Source organism: Penicillium arizonense (assembly GCF_001773325.1).
Source record: "Penicillium arizonense strain CBS 141311 chromosome Unknown PENARI_contig022, whole genome shotgun sequence".
Lineage (NCBI taxonomy): Eukaryota > Fungi > Ascomycota > Eurotiomycetes > Eurotiales > Aspergillaceae > Penicillium > Penicillium arizonense.
The window spans coordinates 242,001-257,071 of record NW_019173299.1 but is presented as its reverse complement, the minus strand read 5'-3'; the positions used below and the strand labels follow the sequence as shown (position 1 = coordinate 257,071).

The following is a 15,071-nucleotide window of genomic DNA, read 5'->3' as shown; positions in this document are numbered from 1 at the left end:
CTTGAATACTTGGTCAGGGATGGACAAAGAATAGATAGGGGAAAAGAATGAACTTACGGTTATAACAGAACGAAATGCGAATAGCCTACGATGCTACGAAAATTGATCATTTAAAGTTGCGTAAAATGATTTGGTCTAATTTTAAGAAGCTCACCTCAAAAGGTGTTAAGTGCTAGACATAATCCTATAGATATATAATAATGCTTCTAGGCCTAGCTAGCTAGGCTATCACAAGTATACAAGGTAATCCTCCTAAAAAGTAAATTAGAAAAAGGAAGACATAATAGGTTGAGAATGGTGCGAAAGAATTCAAAGATTGATAGGGCTGAGAGCAAGTACTGTAAGCTGTGGTTTATCGAGAGTGTCTGTGTTTGCTAACAAACAAAGGCAAGGCAATAGCTTCATGAAAAGGCATACTATATGTTTTCCAAATATTTTCCTACCGATATTTCTTCGATTCCATTTAAGTATTACGTTGACCCTACAGAACATTATATCAAAGTTTGCCACCTATACGAGCCCCGATTGGTGAGATATAGCATTGTAATTTATCGCATCTAATATGCGCTCTTAATCCCTAAGCATACAACTGGGTGCCATAATAACCCGTAATGTAAAGCTGACACTCGCGAATCCCATAGAGTTTATCCTACAGAGTTTGGAACGAACCATATTGTAGATAACGAATGCGGACGAACCAAAACCTACGTTTCGTCATTATGACATCCAGGCGGTACATATGCTCGCGGATCAGGTGACTCTGTTGCATTGTATAAAGTATGGGTACTTCATTCCGGGTCCATACTTTCACAAAGGCGAATGGATATCGAAAGATTCCCCTGCAGTCGATACGATACCATGGCAGCAACAACCACCACTAGCGTGCGGAGGCTATCCTCCGCCGACGCTAGGCCATGCGATCTATACAGCGGTCCAATCGTGATCGCCCCTCCCGAGAGTATGAAGGCACCGTGCGACGCAGACGGAACTGCCACGCGGCTGGAAAGAGCCAGGAGAAGCATCGATGAAACGGCCGCCGACGGGGCAATCCCCGAGGTTGAACGACCAGACCGAAGCAGTACAGACAAATTCGCGATCGCCTTCGATATCGATGGCGTTCTCCTAAAAGGAGGGAAGCCGCTTCCAGCATCGATCGGTGCGATGAAATACATCAATGGGGACAATCCATATGGAGTAAAGATGTAAACACTTCGCCTCTCTCTCCCGAGATGCACATTCTAACTTCATCCTAAGCCCGTATATCTTCGTCACCAATGGCGGCGGGAAGACGGAAGAAGAACGCTGTATTGACCTCAGTCGCCAGCTACAGATCGAGGTCTCACCTGGACAATTCATCTGTGGACACACACCAATGCGCGAAATGGCCGAGGCGTATCAAACCGTCCTTGTGGTAGGCGGCGAGGGGGAAAAATGCCGCGTCGTCGCAGAGGACTATGGTTTCAAAGACGTGGTTACTCCCGGCGATATCATCAAGTCCAAGCATGACACAACGCCGTTCCGGAAGTTGACAGAGGAAGAGTATCGCAATTCCCGCGATAGAAATTTCGACGAGACTACCATCGATGCTATATTCGTATTCGCTGACAGCAGAGACTGGGCCGGTGACCAGCAGATCATCCTCGATCTTCTGATGTCGAAGAATGGACGCCTAGGGACTCGCTCCGAGACCTTTGACGAGGGTCCGCCTATTTACTTTTCCCACAACGACATCGTGTGGTCCACCTCTCACGAGCACTCGCGCATTGGAATGGGCGCACTACGGACGTCTTTGGAAGCTCTTTACAAGGAACTAACTGGTAAGGAGCTGACTACCGTCGCGTTTGGTAAACCGCAACTCGGGACATTCGGTTTCGCGACAAGACTGCTTCGTGAATGGCGCAAGGAGACGTACGGTATTGATCAATCGCCAGCTACCGTTTATTTCGTGGGCGACACGCCCGAGTCCGATATCCGGGGCACGAATGAGTACAACCAGATCAGTGATACTGACTGGTTCTCCATCTTGGTCAAGACGGGTGTCTACCAAGATAACAAGACGCCGCAATATCCTCCCAGGAAAGTTTGTGAGGATGTCCTGGAGGCTGTCAAGTTTGCTGTTCAGCGTGAGCTGGGCGAGGACTTCAAGTGTTGATTAACATTATTGTAGTTGTCGTACTCGTCGTTTTCGTAACTCATGATGTAGTATCACGATAAGTATTCATAAATAGCAATGCCTATCGTAAAGAGTTCGCAAATCATTGCGATTTTGTGACCGTGTCTTCATAAACTATGTTACAAATCCACGATAGGTATTCTTCGAAAGCATTAGTAAAAGTTCATGGGCATTAAGGACTTGTCTTAGCTTCACCCGAAGGGTTACTAGTCACCAGCACTGCGAAGAAGTGCAAGTCCATCGCTGATGGCCCTACCCACTCCAATCCATCAAGGTGAGCCGCCTCGAAAGATAAGAGTATCGGGTAAGGGCTTTAGGGCTAGCCCACTGCAACCGAGAACGATCTCAAATGTCCAAGCTACCTCGCTACCTATTATGACATAGGTGAGGTAGACATCGAGTCGTCCGGCCTTAGCAGCTTGCGGCCATCGAACCCGGCAACTGCGAAAATTCGATGATGTGGATAGGATCAATTGACCAACGGGCCTCGATCGCATCAACCACTGTCGATTCCTTGCTGGAACCGAGACCGGATTCGAGGTCTGGAGGGCCAGTGGCTGGCAGTCTCGGCCAAAACTGCGCAACCTCTAACTGGTTCCACTCCTTGACAAGAATTATAATTATCATAATTGCTAGACCCAAAACTAGGGTCCTGAGTATCAGAAGGTAGATCTATAGATAGGGATGCATGGTTAGTAGAGGGAGTGTAGGAAATAAATAAGACTGACAGGTAAACAATATAATGCTGCGCAAAGAACCGAATGAGAATGTTTGGATGGATGTCCAAGGTATAGTGGGTCTGTAGGTAATTGTGCTGTGTCAGATGATGAAGCACGATGTGTGATGGTTTGTGTATCGAGGAAATTAACGGCGACTTGGGCTGCTACTTATACCTGGGCCGGACCGTAGCGTGTTCTTCGAGGAATGGATCCATACAATGAAGTTGTAAGCTCTTTGAGTAGAACGACAAAGGGGACAAAGAGGATTCAAATAGCCCAATGAAAGGTATTCTTCGATAAGTCTTCAAAGGATATATAAAGAGGGTTGACAAAGTCTTTATATGCAAGACAACAAAGACTGAAAGATGCGTATATCGTTAAGAGAAACAATGTCTTCATTCGAGAGCACTGCCAGAGGAAATTTCGCAGAGGACAGTCCCTAACAGATGGTGCATTATAGCCGATTTTTGGAGGCTTGCTTTGAAGATGCTTCGGCAGTTTATAGCCTATGTAGAAGATAGAGTTTATGCCATGATCTGCACGCAGAAACGGGAGATGTACTAGGCAGGGTGGCTGGACACGTCCATCTAAAGATGATGAGAAGCGACAAGTAGATAAGCCTATGATTGAAAGGTTAATAATTTCATGTAATCATTTAGTAAAGCTACCTAGGTAATCTGGGAAGCTGCCTCCTCTACGTACAATTCGTCACACAGAACAATCATCAGAGTTCCGTGACACGATCTTTCTGACGAATAGCCAACTTGCCCGCCTGGTTAATCATAGCCTCATATCCACTCCTCTCAAGCACACCACCGTCATCCTTAACAACCTCACGAGCCTCGAGTTCCTCAACAAGACGCTGGTTTTCACGGTTGCCCTCGAGCAAGAACTTGAGGCACATCACGGCATGTTCCTTGATGTACGGATTGTGAGCGTCGAACGCAGTGCAGCAAAGAATCGCCTCGACACCGCCGTAGCGACGGATCTGTTCTTGTACTTCGGGACACTTCCACACAAGGGATGAAAGGACCAGGACCACCAGCTTCTTGAGATTGCGCCACTCGAATTCGGAGGGGTCTTCGGTGATGGGCGGAGACTCAGGACGGGAGTCTACGCTGCCACCGCCGTTGTCAATGGGATCTGGATCGCTCGGGTCGTAAGGACGCTCGACGGCGACAGGGGCTGGGAGGACATCGCTTGCGGGATCATTGCGGGGTGGAGGGGGTGGGGGGACCGAACCAAAGGACAGCTGGCTAAGCTGGCCCTTGGGGATGCTGGCTTCCAGCTCCTTGATCAATGTCACCAGGTCGTAGACGATCTCCCATTTGACCAGCAGGTTCTTCCAGTCGTTGTTCTCCGTCAGGACAGCGAAGAATTCCAGGAACTGGTAGACACCTTCATATACCCGTTCCATGTCCCACAAATTGAGCGGGAAGTCCTCTGGCAGAGCACGCTCGGCACGGATCTGGCCTTGGAGGTAGATCAGAGCGCAGGTTTCGGGGATGATGTTGCCACGGAAGATGGTAAATATGTATCGGACAGTAAGAATATCAACTCGGTTGAGCGAAGCTGGGTTGCGGGGAATGTTGGGTTGGGCTGATCCTGTCACCGAAGCAGGAGAGTACTTCGCGCGGAAGATGTGGGTGAGAATTTTGATCACCACAGCTTGTGCCGGAGAGATGATATCCTTAGGCTGACCAAAGTCGGAGTAAGCGTGGGACATGAGGCCGTTCTTGAGCACAGCCTCCATGATCTGGACCATCATCTTAAAGTAGAGCTCGTCATCCGGAAGATCCCAAGCTGCGATGAAGATAAGAAGTTCCCGGAGTAGGTTGCGTCCCGTCTCTTGGGTGAGCAAAATGTGGCATCTCAGAGCTTGCATGTTTCTAGATCCATTGCGTTCACCACCCTTGAGTCCAAAGCTGTCAACAATGCCAGCCTGGACGATCATAGGCAAGGCTTCGATCTCGGCGGGTCCCAGGACAAGAGGGATGTCTGTCAGAAGACCGCGTTGTTGATCACCAGGGCGACCACGGTATTCATCATCCTCATCGTCTTCGTCGTCCCCATCTCCATCTGCGCCATCGTCATCCACGTCATCTCCCTCGTCGCCATCGACGCTTCCATCGGCCATAGCCTCCAGGCTGCGCGAGTCGTCATCGCCGACTGTGTGTGCATCACCATGGTCATAGTCGTGTTCCTCGTCGCCGTCGATATGTGATGGCTCCTGTAGACGAGCCATGAGCTCGTCTTTGGCCTCTTGAAGGGTCTCGGCAGCAGACTGAGCTGACCGGGGCATGCTAGTGTCATCGTCCGTCACTGGTGCATCCACTGCGCCGAAATCGTTGATTTCAGGGAGATCTGCCCAACAAAGACGAGGGAAACCGGCCGTAAGACTGCGATCAATGGTCAAGATGGTCTTCTTCTTAGTGACCTCGTGGTCTTCCTCCCCTTCGTCTTCTCCTTCCTCCTCGTGTTCTTCATGTTCCTCCTCTATCTCTTCTTCGTGTTCCTCATGCTCATCCTCAGGAAGCGCAGGTGGGATCTCACGAGCTCGCTCTTGAAGATCTGACCAGCCATCCACCTTCGCTCCGAGTATCGCGGTCAGAGCAGCGCGGATATCCTTGACCTGATCTGGGTCCCGGCCCATCTCTTGAATGGCGCTCAAATCCCGTCCGAGGATTCTCTCCATGTGATCCTTGATGTTGGCAAGAAGCAGCATAGCGGCCTCTTCTTTGATGGTAGCAGGCTCCCGGGGGAACTTGGCAATGGTCTCCAACAGCAAGTCTTCTGCGGTCTGATCATAAAGCGCACGAATTGGAGGGTTGATAACGCGCTCTCCAACCTGCACAATGGGCGCCACTCCTTCCCGGGGGCTGGCATCGTCCAATGGCTCCTTGGGCTTGATGATGTTCGTATCGGCAGTCGAATGGTATCCGAAGAGGTCCAACCAAAGGACCATCTTGCGATGCTCGTTGTGCATGATGAAGTTGTGGAGGTACTGGAGGCATGTAATCAATAGACGCTTGTAGAGGTTGACCACTTTCTGCCATCGCTCCTCATTCCGCGCATTTGTCTCGCCGTCAAAGCCTCTGGCAGTTACCCGCACGCAGGTGTCAATGAGCGCTAGGATTCGCTGGTCGAATCCAGTTTCCGCGGCAAGGTTCTGCGCTTTCTTTGTTGTGGCGAGAAGGTTGCGAGCAATTGTGCAGAGATCATTGAGGCGCTCGATGTCCTTGACTAGGGAGAGGTAGTTGTATGCGATGAGGTTGGAGGATGAATGTTCGTAGCTCGCTGCCGGGCTCTTCCATGCGAAAGACTGGGATTCGAGGACTGGGATAGCTTTCGTGAGAACGTTCGTGAGGCCTTGCCAGATGTCTGGCGACATGCCGAGATTGTGACTATGATCGCGCAGCATTAGCATCCGGAGCAACCAGGCCGGGCGCAAAGTTGACTTACCGAACATCGCTCTCTTGGTGTGTCTTGTAAAGGATCTGCTTTCCAGCAGCTAGCATGTGCTCGAGGCGTTTGTCATCGATCATGCCCTTGGTCTCATAGTGGCTCAGGGTCCCCGCGAGAATCACCTTGAGCATCAGCTCAGCAGGTGTACACAACGGCTTCGGGTCCGCCATGGTGAAAGATCAGAGCGTAGCCAGAAGAACAAGCGGGGTGATATGGGATGAGAGGTCAAAGATTTGGAGGTGTGGGGAGACAAATTTTCCGCCCGCACGAACGCGCCTGCTAGAGCCTCCGAATGCCAACAACGTAGCAAGACGAGTTGGAGTACTGGGAATGAGAGAGAAGGTATTCGAAAAATTTAATTTATACGGCTCATCAACTAGGTGAATAGTGTACGCTCTCTATGGTCTTGAATGTCTCTAGTACTGTCGGAGACAAAGACGGTATGATAACATCATAACAAAAATGGGTTTTTTCCTCTTCATTTAAATTTCATCTCCATTGAAGATCGGCAGTTCTCTAAATAATTAGCCTGCCATCCAGTCTAGATGTTTGGCTAACGATGCCAGCGGAGATATATGGCAGAATAATTTATCCTCTCACCGCTCCAGCAGAACCAAAGGCGGTGAATACTGTAGACTCATAACAGCACTGTTTGGTTGTAGAGTTCAAAGCACGAAAATGGCGGTGATATTAAGTTGTCTGTTTCGTTCCAACTAGATACTTTGCTGAAGTACCACCCTGTCGCCCTTGTCAGACGATATCAGCCCTGCAAGGCCCACAAGGCGCATTAAGCTACTTTGGGTTAGTGTCTGCTTCTATACAAACCCACTGGATAGGATGCATCAACGTTCTAGTAGAAAGTAGAAAGGAACACCAGGGTTATTGAAGAATGGCCATGGGAAATGGGGTTTGTTAAGGCCGATAGACGGGAACATTTGATTCTGGAGTAATGCTACCTAATTACCCTCATTGCGAACTAGGTCGTTCGCTCTCTTCATGATCACGGCTGAAGGCTCTTCAGAGAACCTTGAATTGGTTCATGACTAGAAAAAGGAAAAGAAAAACACAGTCAGCTTTGACTACTAGAACAAACCATCGGTCCTTTGCGGGTACATACTGGTAGCGTGTGCTAGTTCAGCCTGGGTGTGTGCCTGCACATGGAGACTGATCTCCTCAAACGCGCGGTAAAGGTGATCCTTGTTTGTTGTGTAGTAGGTCCGATCATGGATGCTAGCTTTCTCGGGAACCCTGGAGTGAGAGGTTGAGCAATTAGCAAGCTGGATAGACATCACGCGACCACCCACAGGCGGGGTCATACGAGGCAACGTTAGCATACCAAGTAATGAAAACAAGTTTGTGTCGCTGTTCTCCACCGCTTGGAGAGTCGTACTTGAAATCAACGACAGCGTATCGAGGAGTGTCCTCCTTGAAGTGAGTGAGGAATTCGGCGTAGTCCTTGTATTTGCCGGACTCGGCAACGGATATCTTCTTGTCCTGGGAAGAAGCTTCGTAGATAACGTAGTCAAGAGTGTCGGTCTCTTTGACCTGGTCAAAGGCCTCCTCGCACTGAGGCGTGATGGTTGCGAATCCCCGTGTCATAATTGGTATGGAGAGATGGAGGAGGAAAGAGGGGAAGGTGGAAGACCGTCGTTATTTATAGTGAAGATTACCCCAGCATTCTGCGCGGGGATGGTCTGATCTACACGGTTAAGGTTGGTCCATTCATTCCGTGTTACATCTAAACATGCAATCATGACTGTAGTTAGATCTCCACTTCGCTGTTTACAGGGGATATAGTCATGACGTAGGTCTCCCCGCATTATCAACATTAGCCGCTTTGTATACGCAGGTGAGAATGCAAAATTATAAGACTTGTCGACATTTTTTTTTTATGCTTAGAATAATGACATTGGCAAAGTGGAGCTGGAGACTACATTTTGGGTGGAGCTGAGGAATGACATGACAAGGAGCTATTATAGCCGAATCACCTGATGTTCAACTACATTCTTGTCTCGAATTCCACGTAAAGAATATACCTAGCTGCAAATATCTGTCGGCATGGAGGCATATCTGGCTATTATCGAATGTACTATGAGCTTGATTTTTCAGCAAAGTTCCCGGCAAGCATGTTGGGTGGCTACCAACCCTTGGAAGACCTCTTGCTGAGTCAAAAATTTAAAAATGTAGTAATTGTTCTCTGAATACAAATGCACTCTTCAGGTAGCAATGGTCTCCGATTTGGAGGCGGTAATCGAATTTCTCAATTCATTCTTAACACATTTGTCTCCGAAGCACCCCTCCTACGCCAGGCTTTAAATAGCCATCTCAATGACCCTGAGTGCCTCTATTGTAGATATCATTATATTTCCCCAAAGCCTGACTGGCAAGAGTCTCTGCTCCAGCACCTTGGAAACGTGCAGGACTCAAAGCTTCCAGGAGCCGCTCGTCTTCCGAAGTAGAAGAGTTCTCAGCCTCCCCAAGAATCTTCCGTGACACCAATTTCGCCGTACCAGCAGCAGTAGTAACCCAAATTGCAGCGCACATCCACAAGTTGGCAGTATCTGGCACCTTTCCCGCAAGTGGGAGGTTGTCGGGCGTAACCGAGAAGATGCCATTGAACGGTCGTTTCACGGCGCAGGGATCCGAGTCGGTGTCATTTCCATGGACTTGGAATTGATCACCGTTCTTCAAAAGAGAGGTCGCTTTGGTTAGAACTTGGTCGAAGCTCGTGGGCCATGCTCCGACGGCCGTATCAACTGGATCCAGCCGCAGTGGAGCGTGGTCGTAACTCCCCAGCCCGTCGCGATCTCCATGGTCTCTGGCGTAGACATGATAATCGAGCCAGCGAACGAATGGGTATGGAGCTCCAGTGCGGAGAGGTCGAGGTGAAGTGAAGGTGTAGGGGTGCGCAACTGGAACAATAGGAATCGGAAGGTCTGTGATTGAACCTTTATCACCGGTGGCAGCAGTACCTGTCAATGACGAAGTCCAAATACCAGTTGCGAGAATGACAGTACTGCCCTGCAAATAGATGTCCCCTTCTGTGGTCTGAATAGCTGCTATCTGCGCAACTTGTCCATTATTGCGATCTGTCGTTGAGAAGCCAGTGACAGAAGCTTCAACAAAGTCTACACCTCGGCTTCGAGCTTGATCAAAGTAGTAAGAGGTAATAACTTGCGCGTTTGCTGTCCCATCCGATGCGAAATGCAAACCAAGCTTCACTGTCTCGGCGTCAATGAAGTCCGGAGCAAGATGTGCCGCTGTCTCTGGGGTGATGATCTCAGCGGGCAGGCCAGCAGCCTGTGCTAGCTCCCGTCGGCGATATAATGTTTCCACGCCTGATGGTGTTGATGAAAGTTCCAAGCCACCGACGGTGTTGAAGCCACCGGGAATGGTGAGGTACTCTGAGACAGTATCTTTAGCGAGTCGAGTCAGTATAGGTGACTCGTTGAATTGGCCAACGAAGCCCGGGGCATAGCCTGTAGACCCCAGAGGCTTCTGTAAGCATTTGTCGATGAGGACAATCTGGCATCCCTTTTTCGCTTGGGAGAGATGGAATGCGAGTGCTGCGCCGACGATACCTCCTCCGACGATGAAGATTCGCTGGGAAGAGGAGATGTCGTTCAAATCAGCAATCTTGAGTGTTGGGAGCATGTTGTGCATCGTTCCGTGTTGCAAGCTGACAACCTAAGAAAGTGACCTCATAAAACCTATTGTGAATCTCCATCAAGACTATATAGATCGACAGTTGGGCCCGATATCGGCCAGCTCGTATTACCTCGTATCCATTCTGAGCCGGATGGATGCGCTATGGAAAGCGCGGGATTACTTTTCTCACAAATGACTCATTTTACGACATCATTCGATGCCAACTTGGTTGATGGGCTAAATATAGACTCGGCGTAGGATACAGTTTGGGAAACAATTTGCGAGCGTGGATACATGGCCGGACTGCAGTCAAATAAGCCAAGCAAGTTTCAATTCGCATCTACCTAGGTCATCCAGTGACCATCTATCTATGCACATTCTTCGGTCGTCGGACAGACAGTCCCATCACGTCTCGGAGATTATCCCAGAAGCCCAGGTCATAGATGTTGTCAACATCCCTCATACTGTCAAGTCGCTTCCATCGCGGATCGGGTGGTACTTCGCGGCCAGGACGACGAGCGATACGATTGGAGTCAGATGCCAGCAAGCATCCTTCCGTCGGAGGATCATTGTCGATGATAAGAATCTGATCAGTGTGGACAGGCCACGCTTGATCATAGGGAGTCATTGGCAGTGGGTTTTCAAAGATCAGACTTCGCTTTGTCTTGAAAACAAAGCCATCCTCGACATCATCCTTCCAGTAAGACCACTTGGATGTCTCATTGGTAGTCGTGCCAGCCCAGATCAGGTAGACATGGTAAGCCAGGAAAGCACCCGCCAGCGGGGCAGTCATGAGCATCAAGAGGAAGATAGTCCCAATACGGGGATCGGCAGCAATCACAATACCCCAGATGTTGAAGTACATTGTCCATCCTTGCATGGCAGCCTTCATATCTGGCGGGACTAGCTCTTCGAGGGTCCCGGAAAGCAAGGAATAACCAAGATAAGATCCGTAGACCAGCATGGCGGAAAGTGAGAGCAGCAGCGAGATGAAGTAAACGCAGTTGTTGGCTCCGACGCAGTTCATCAGCCAGACACAATGGTGATCGTGTCGTGAGACACAAGCCTGGCAGAAACTGCAATGCTTGCTACGCGCTGGCTTGAGGAAGTCACAGGTGGTACAGCGATGTCCTGGGTGGAAGAGGACTCGATCGTATGGGTATCGTTTCATTTCTTCTTCGTGGTTTTCAGGTGTGATAAATGACTTTGTCATTACACACTTGTAGAGCAGAACATATGGCAATACAACAGCACCGGGGACCCAAAGTTTATGGGAGCTCGACAGCCGAGGCCACGCAGCTGGGACAAATATCCCTTCGCCAATCACGAGTAGTGATACAAAGAATATCTGGTGTAAAAGGTTAACATGCTGGTCGATTTATACAATCTCAAGACATACCAGAACCAAAGGATGATTCTCCTTCAATACATAGCTGCCGGATCGAGTCCAGCACCGCACTACTCGTCCGCCGAACAAGCGATTGTCGACAACAGCAATTCCATTGGGAAGATACACCCACAGAAGCCGATGTAAAAAAGCGACTGGGGTTTTTCTGGATTAATTAGCGCGTGTTGGGAACTCTTAGGCGCATTCCTTACCTGAAGGCTGGTAGCCTGCCAAACAGAGCGATAAAAGTGAACGCTGAGATTCCCAGAATCACCAGACCAACCGTTCTGAGAGCACCCATTGTTATTGTTCTTAGTTTCAAGTCACTCGTGCATTCTCTCACAATTTCTCCAAGGTTCCTTTGTGATGCCCTTGATGCGTGGTACGTCAGCGCCGAGTCGGTTTTGTGTACACCACGTGACCGCCGTTTCCATCTCAGGACCAACTTTCCACGCGCGACTGTCTAAGTGAATTCACCAGGTCATTCTGGGCTTGTCTCCAAGGTTTTATCAAAGGCTGATGTCATATGCAGTCTTTTCGCCCGTGAATTATGATACTTGTACACGTTGACAGGTGATATCGCGTCCAGAGGTCAAGGACACCGACAGCATCCCCTCCAGGGCGAGGGTCACTAGAAATGGCGTCTTCTGGTAATGGCGGGGCAGGAGATAGCCTGTTCAAAGGCGCAAGGTTTTGGCTGTCCCAGACTGTTCCCCAAAGGCTGAGGTTTAAAGAAATGATAGCGGTTTGTTGCCACTCCATCTATTCGATGGCTCGGGAAGTTGACTGAGGTAGAAACATGGTGGCACGGTGGTGCTCATGGAGAAAGATGCCGATGTGAAGCTGGTAGATCACGCAAAGAAAGGCATTCCTCCTGATACGTGTGTTCTTTCTGTCCCGACTCAACTGTGAACTCATGCTAATGCGATGATAGATATTCCTATCGATATGTTGAACGGTCCATTCAAAATGGCCGGCTTGAAGATCTTGAAGCACACCGAGCTGGGACATCCAGACCTCGTCCGGCTGGGGCAACTCACATTGCTACCAAAGGCACCAGACAACCCTTCACACTGGAAGATGACCAGATCCTCTTTGACTGGATTGCCCATATTGAGAAAAAAGAGCCTGGAGCGCCTCTCAGCGGTAACAAAGTATACATAGAACTAGAACAACTTGTATGATGGAACCTATCCCTTCCTTTGGAAAAAGTACGACAAAGACGCTAACATTCGAAACTCAGTGCCCTCGTCATTCATGGCAATCGTGGCGTACTCGATATGTTAGGCAGCTGCGTGGCAAGCCTCGTCCTGGTGGTGGAGTTCCCCAATCCCACGCTGAGTTTATGCAAGCTGCCCCATCCGGCTCAAAACGAAAGCGAGATTCGGACCCCAAACCAGTCGACAAACCTCAGACAGCCGATTCCTCCTCGAAAAGAAGAGCAGTTGACACTGCTTCCAGCTCTACTCAGCCCAGACCTCGTGTGCCATCCCCTGGTGGGTCAACCGCATCAAATATGGCAGCAAAATCGGCCGCTGGGCCTCAGTCCAAGGACCCTGTCCCCCCGTCTCCAACGGCAAGGGCACACGGTATCCGCGGAGACCCCACCCCGTTCCAGGTCCCAAGTCCTTTCGCAAATACTCGTCGTGGAAACCTTGCATTTCCGCCACCACCTTTCAATACAACACAACAACAAGTCCCCGTTTCACGGCCAAGAGGAGACAACGCCTTTGCGCAGTCGGGTCGGTTCAAGAAACAGCCAAACAAGGACAGACCCCAAGTCGACGATCCCTTCAAAGACCCAGTGGACCCCGTTTTCTTAGAACTACCATTCTTTCCGTCAAGTCCAGCACCAGATGTGATGGACGATGACACTAACGAGAGACCGGACGTGGACACCTGGATCGATGAACGGCTAAGTCGGGGCATTGATGAAAATCACGTTTTTGACGCATTGCGCTGCACGAGTATGGTTCCGGATATGGCTGATAAAGTCCTGAAACACCTCGCTGCTGGAAACGGGATCCCCGACGGCATACCTGGGGTGTGGACGACAGATGATGACCGATGTCTACAGGCAGAAGAACGTGCGAACGTGGAACGAGCCTTGACGAAGCATGGTGCTGAATTCGTGAAGGAGCGATGGGAGTACTACAGAATGGCACGGGAGGCGGGCCTCATTTAGTGATATCCATGGGAGGTTCTCTTTTTATCAGGCGCACGGATGGAAGTTACAGGGAAAGGAAGGAATAATTGCGGTTTAATGCACTGAGATAATCCTGCTATTAGGAGACGAAATGACCAAATTACACCGGTTATGAAGAGTCCAGGAACGCAGAGAAAAGAAAAGCCTTGAAGTAAGAACAGAGGACGAAAGTGAAGAGGGTATTGTGCCAAATCCAAGAGTACTTTGGCTAAGTCCGTAGAGAGCATTGATCACGGATAATTCACCTTTTCCCCTAGATATCGTATAAATGAAATTCTCAGGGGAGTAACCGTTCCAGTCATGTGCCCTTGACATAACCAGATGCATGACGCGCTTAGCCGTCCTTGAAAACACTGCAAGGGATGTTAGTATCCGTCAAGAATTTCGTGGGGATGGCTGGACTCACAGATGTGATTCATAAAATTTGAGCATCTAATTGGCAATTAGCATCATCAATTCCCTGTGGCTTGCAATTGGTGCTAGCATACCTTCATTGGGCACTTCTCATAGCAAGCCTCAATGGTCACCCTTGACTTTCTTCCGTTGTTGAAGACGAGCCAAGCGTATAGTCCATTGTTCTCGGGGTCGCGGACAATTGTGTCAACTTCCTGGACCTCCTTGTCCCAGCTCTTGCCCTTGGGCACCCAGTCGGTAACGTTCTCCTCTGCGTCGGACTCCACTTTTTTGGTTTCCTTCTGTGACTTGCGACGCTTGGGCTCAGTGGCTGCGGAGGAGCTTGCCGTGGGTGTGGCGCTCTTGGAATCCCCCATGGACTTGCGCTTGCGGCCTGGCTTGGCCTTCGGCGGCGGTAATTCGGGCCTCCCGCCCACCTTCTTATAGTAAGCCGCGAGAATGTCACTGGCTCCTTCCCTAGATTGTTTGTCAGTAAATGCGTGCGAGCGAGTCTCACGTCCCGAGGCTCAATGCGCCCACATACGTACTTAAGACCTTCCTCTTCTTCCCACGTGCAGTCTGCCGGGTCTTCGTAGCCTTTCCACTTGACTAAAAGCTTGAGTGTGCCCTAAGGATTACGGGTCAGCTTGCCGGACGCGAAATGAAGGCTGTGTTGTTGTTGACATACATCGTCCAGCCAGTCATGCTGAACGATCCTCTCGACGATGTACCTGTTCCTTGTCAGCAATAATCTTCGCCACTGAGCAGGAATGCGCGACTAACACTCCCTCCTCCTCTTCGTCGTCATCTTCGTCCTCTTCGGCCGGGTCATCGGTAGCCTTGTCGTTGGCCTGGTCTTCAGGCGCATCCCTAAAAGGTATGTCGCCAGATTCTTCGTCCGATATATCCTCCACGGGGGCTAGAGAATCCAAAAGTCAAAGATGCTCACGCGCGCGAGAGTGCGACAGATCAACAATGGGCTCACTTACGAGGCATGGGTGGTCTGAATGGAGATATGAGATTTGAGAGTCGTGAGAACAGATTGGCGATGCGAGGTCCGAACCTCAATTGTAGCAGTAA

At 49.8% G+C, this 15,071-nt stretch overlaps 6 protein-coding genes across 6 annotated transcripts; 1 reads left to right on the top strand and 5 right to left on the bottom strand.

Moving 5' to 3' along the window:
- Positions 1-858: 858 nt before the first annotated feature.
- Positions 859-2,152, top strand: PENARI_c022G05099 (uncharacterized protein; the record flags this gene model as incomplete). The annotated part of the gene is made up of 2 exons (XM_022635370.1): positions 859-1,202; positions 1,255-2,152. The coding sequence occupies 2 exons, from the start codon at positions 859-861 to the stop codon at positions 2,150-2,152; spliced, it is 1,242 nt and encodes a 413-aa protein (XP_022484768.1).
- A 1,464-nt stretch (positions 2,153-3,616) lies between these two features.
- PENARI_c022G10324 (Ataxin-10 homo-association domain-containing protein) lies at positions 3,617-6,527 on the bottom strand (the record flags this gene model as incomplete). The annotated part of the gene is made up of 2 exons (XM_022635438.1): positions 3,617-6,296; positions 6,355-6,527. The coding sequence occupies 2 exons, from the start codon at positions 6,525-6,527 to the stop codon at positions 3,617-3,619; spliced, it is 2,853 nt and encodes a 950-aa protein (XP_022484749.1).
- An 847-nt stretch (positions 6,528-7,374) lies between these two features.
- On the bottom strand, positions 7,375-7,956 carry PENARI_c022G00239 (actin-binding ADF family protein; the record flags this gene model as incomplete). The annotated part of the gene is made up of 3 exons (XM_022635303.1): positions 7,375-7,400; positions 7,475-7,605; positions 7,676-7,956. The coding sequence occupies 3 exons, from the start codon at positions 7,954-7,956 to the stop codon at positions 7,375-7,377; spliced, it is 438 nt and encodes a 145-aa protein (XP_022484822.1).
- Positions 7,957-8,682: 726 nt separating this feature from the next.
- On the bottom strand, positions 8,683-10,011 carry PENARI_c022G12105 (NAD(P)/FAD-dependent oxidoreductase; the record flags this gene model as incomplete). The annotated part of the gene is made up of 1 exon (XM_022635463.1): positions 8,683-10,011. The coding sequence occupies one exon, from the start codon at positions 10,009-10,011 to the stop codon at positions 8,683-8,685; it is 1,329 nt and encodes a 442-aa protein (XP_022484703.1).
- A 358-nt stretch (positions 10,012-10,369) lies between these two features.
- Positions 10,370-11,693, bottom strand: PENARI_c022G07614 (DHHC family palmitoyltransferase; the record flags this gene model as incomplete). The annotated part of the gene is made up of 3 exons (XM_022635406.1): positions 10,370-11,353; positions 11,405-11,558; positions 11,605-11,693. 3 exons carry the CDS (start codon positions 11,691-11,693, stop codon positions 10,370-10,372), a joined length of 1,227 nt encoding a protein of 408 aa, XP_022484780.1.
- Positions 11,694-13,932: 2,239 nt separating this feature from the next.
- On the bottom strand, positions 13,933-14,987 carry PENARI_c022G04240 (chromo domain-containing protein; the record flags this gene model as incomplete). Its single annotated transcript, XM_022635356.1, has 7 exons — positions 13,933-13,951; positions 14,005-14,030; positions 14,087-14,468; positions 14,540-14,619; positions 14,680-14,722; positions 14,775-14,910; positions 14,981-14,987. 7 exons carry the CDS (start codon positions 14,985-14,987, stop codon positions 13,933-13,935), a joined length of 693 nt encoding a protein of 230 aa, XP_022484820.1.
- Between the last annotated feature and the right edge of the window lie 84 nt (positions 14,988-15,071).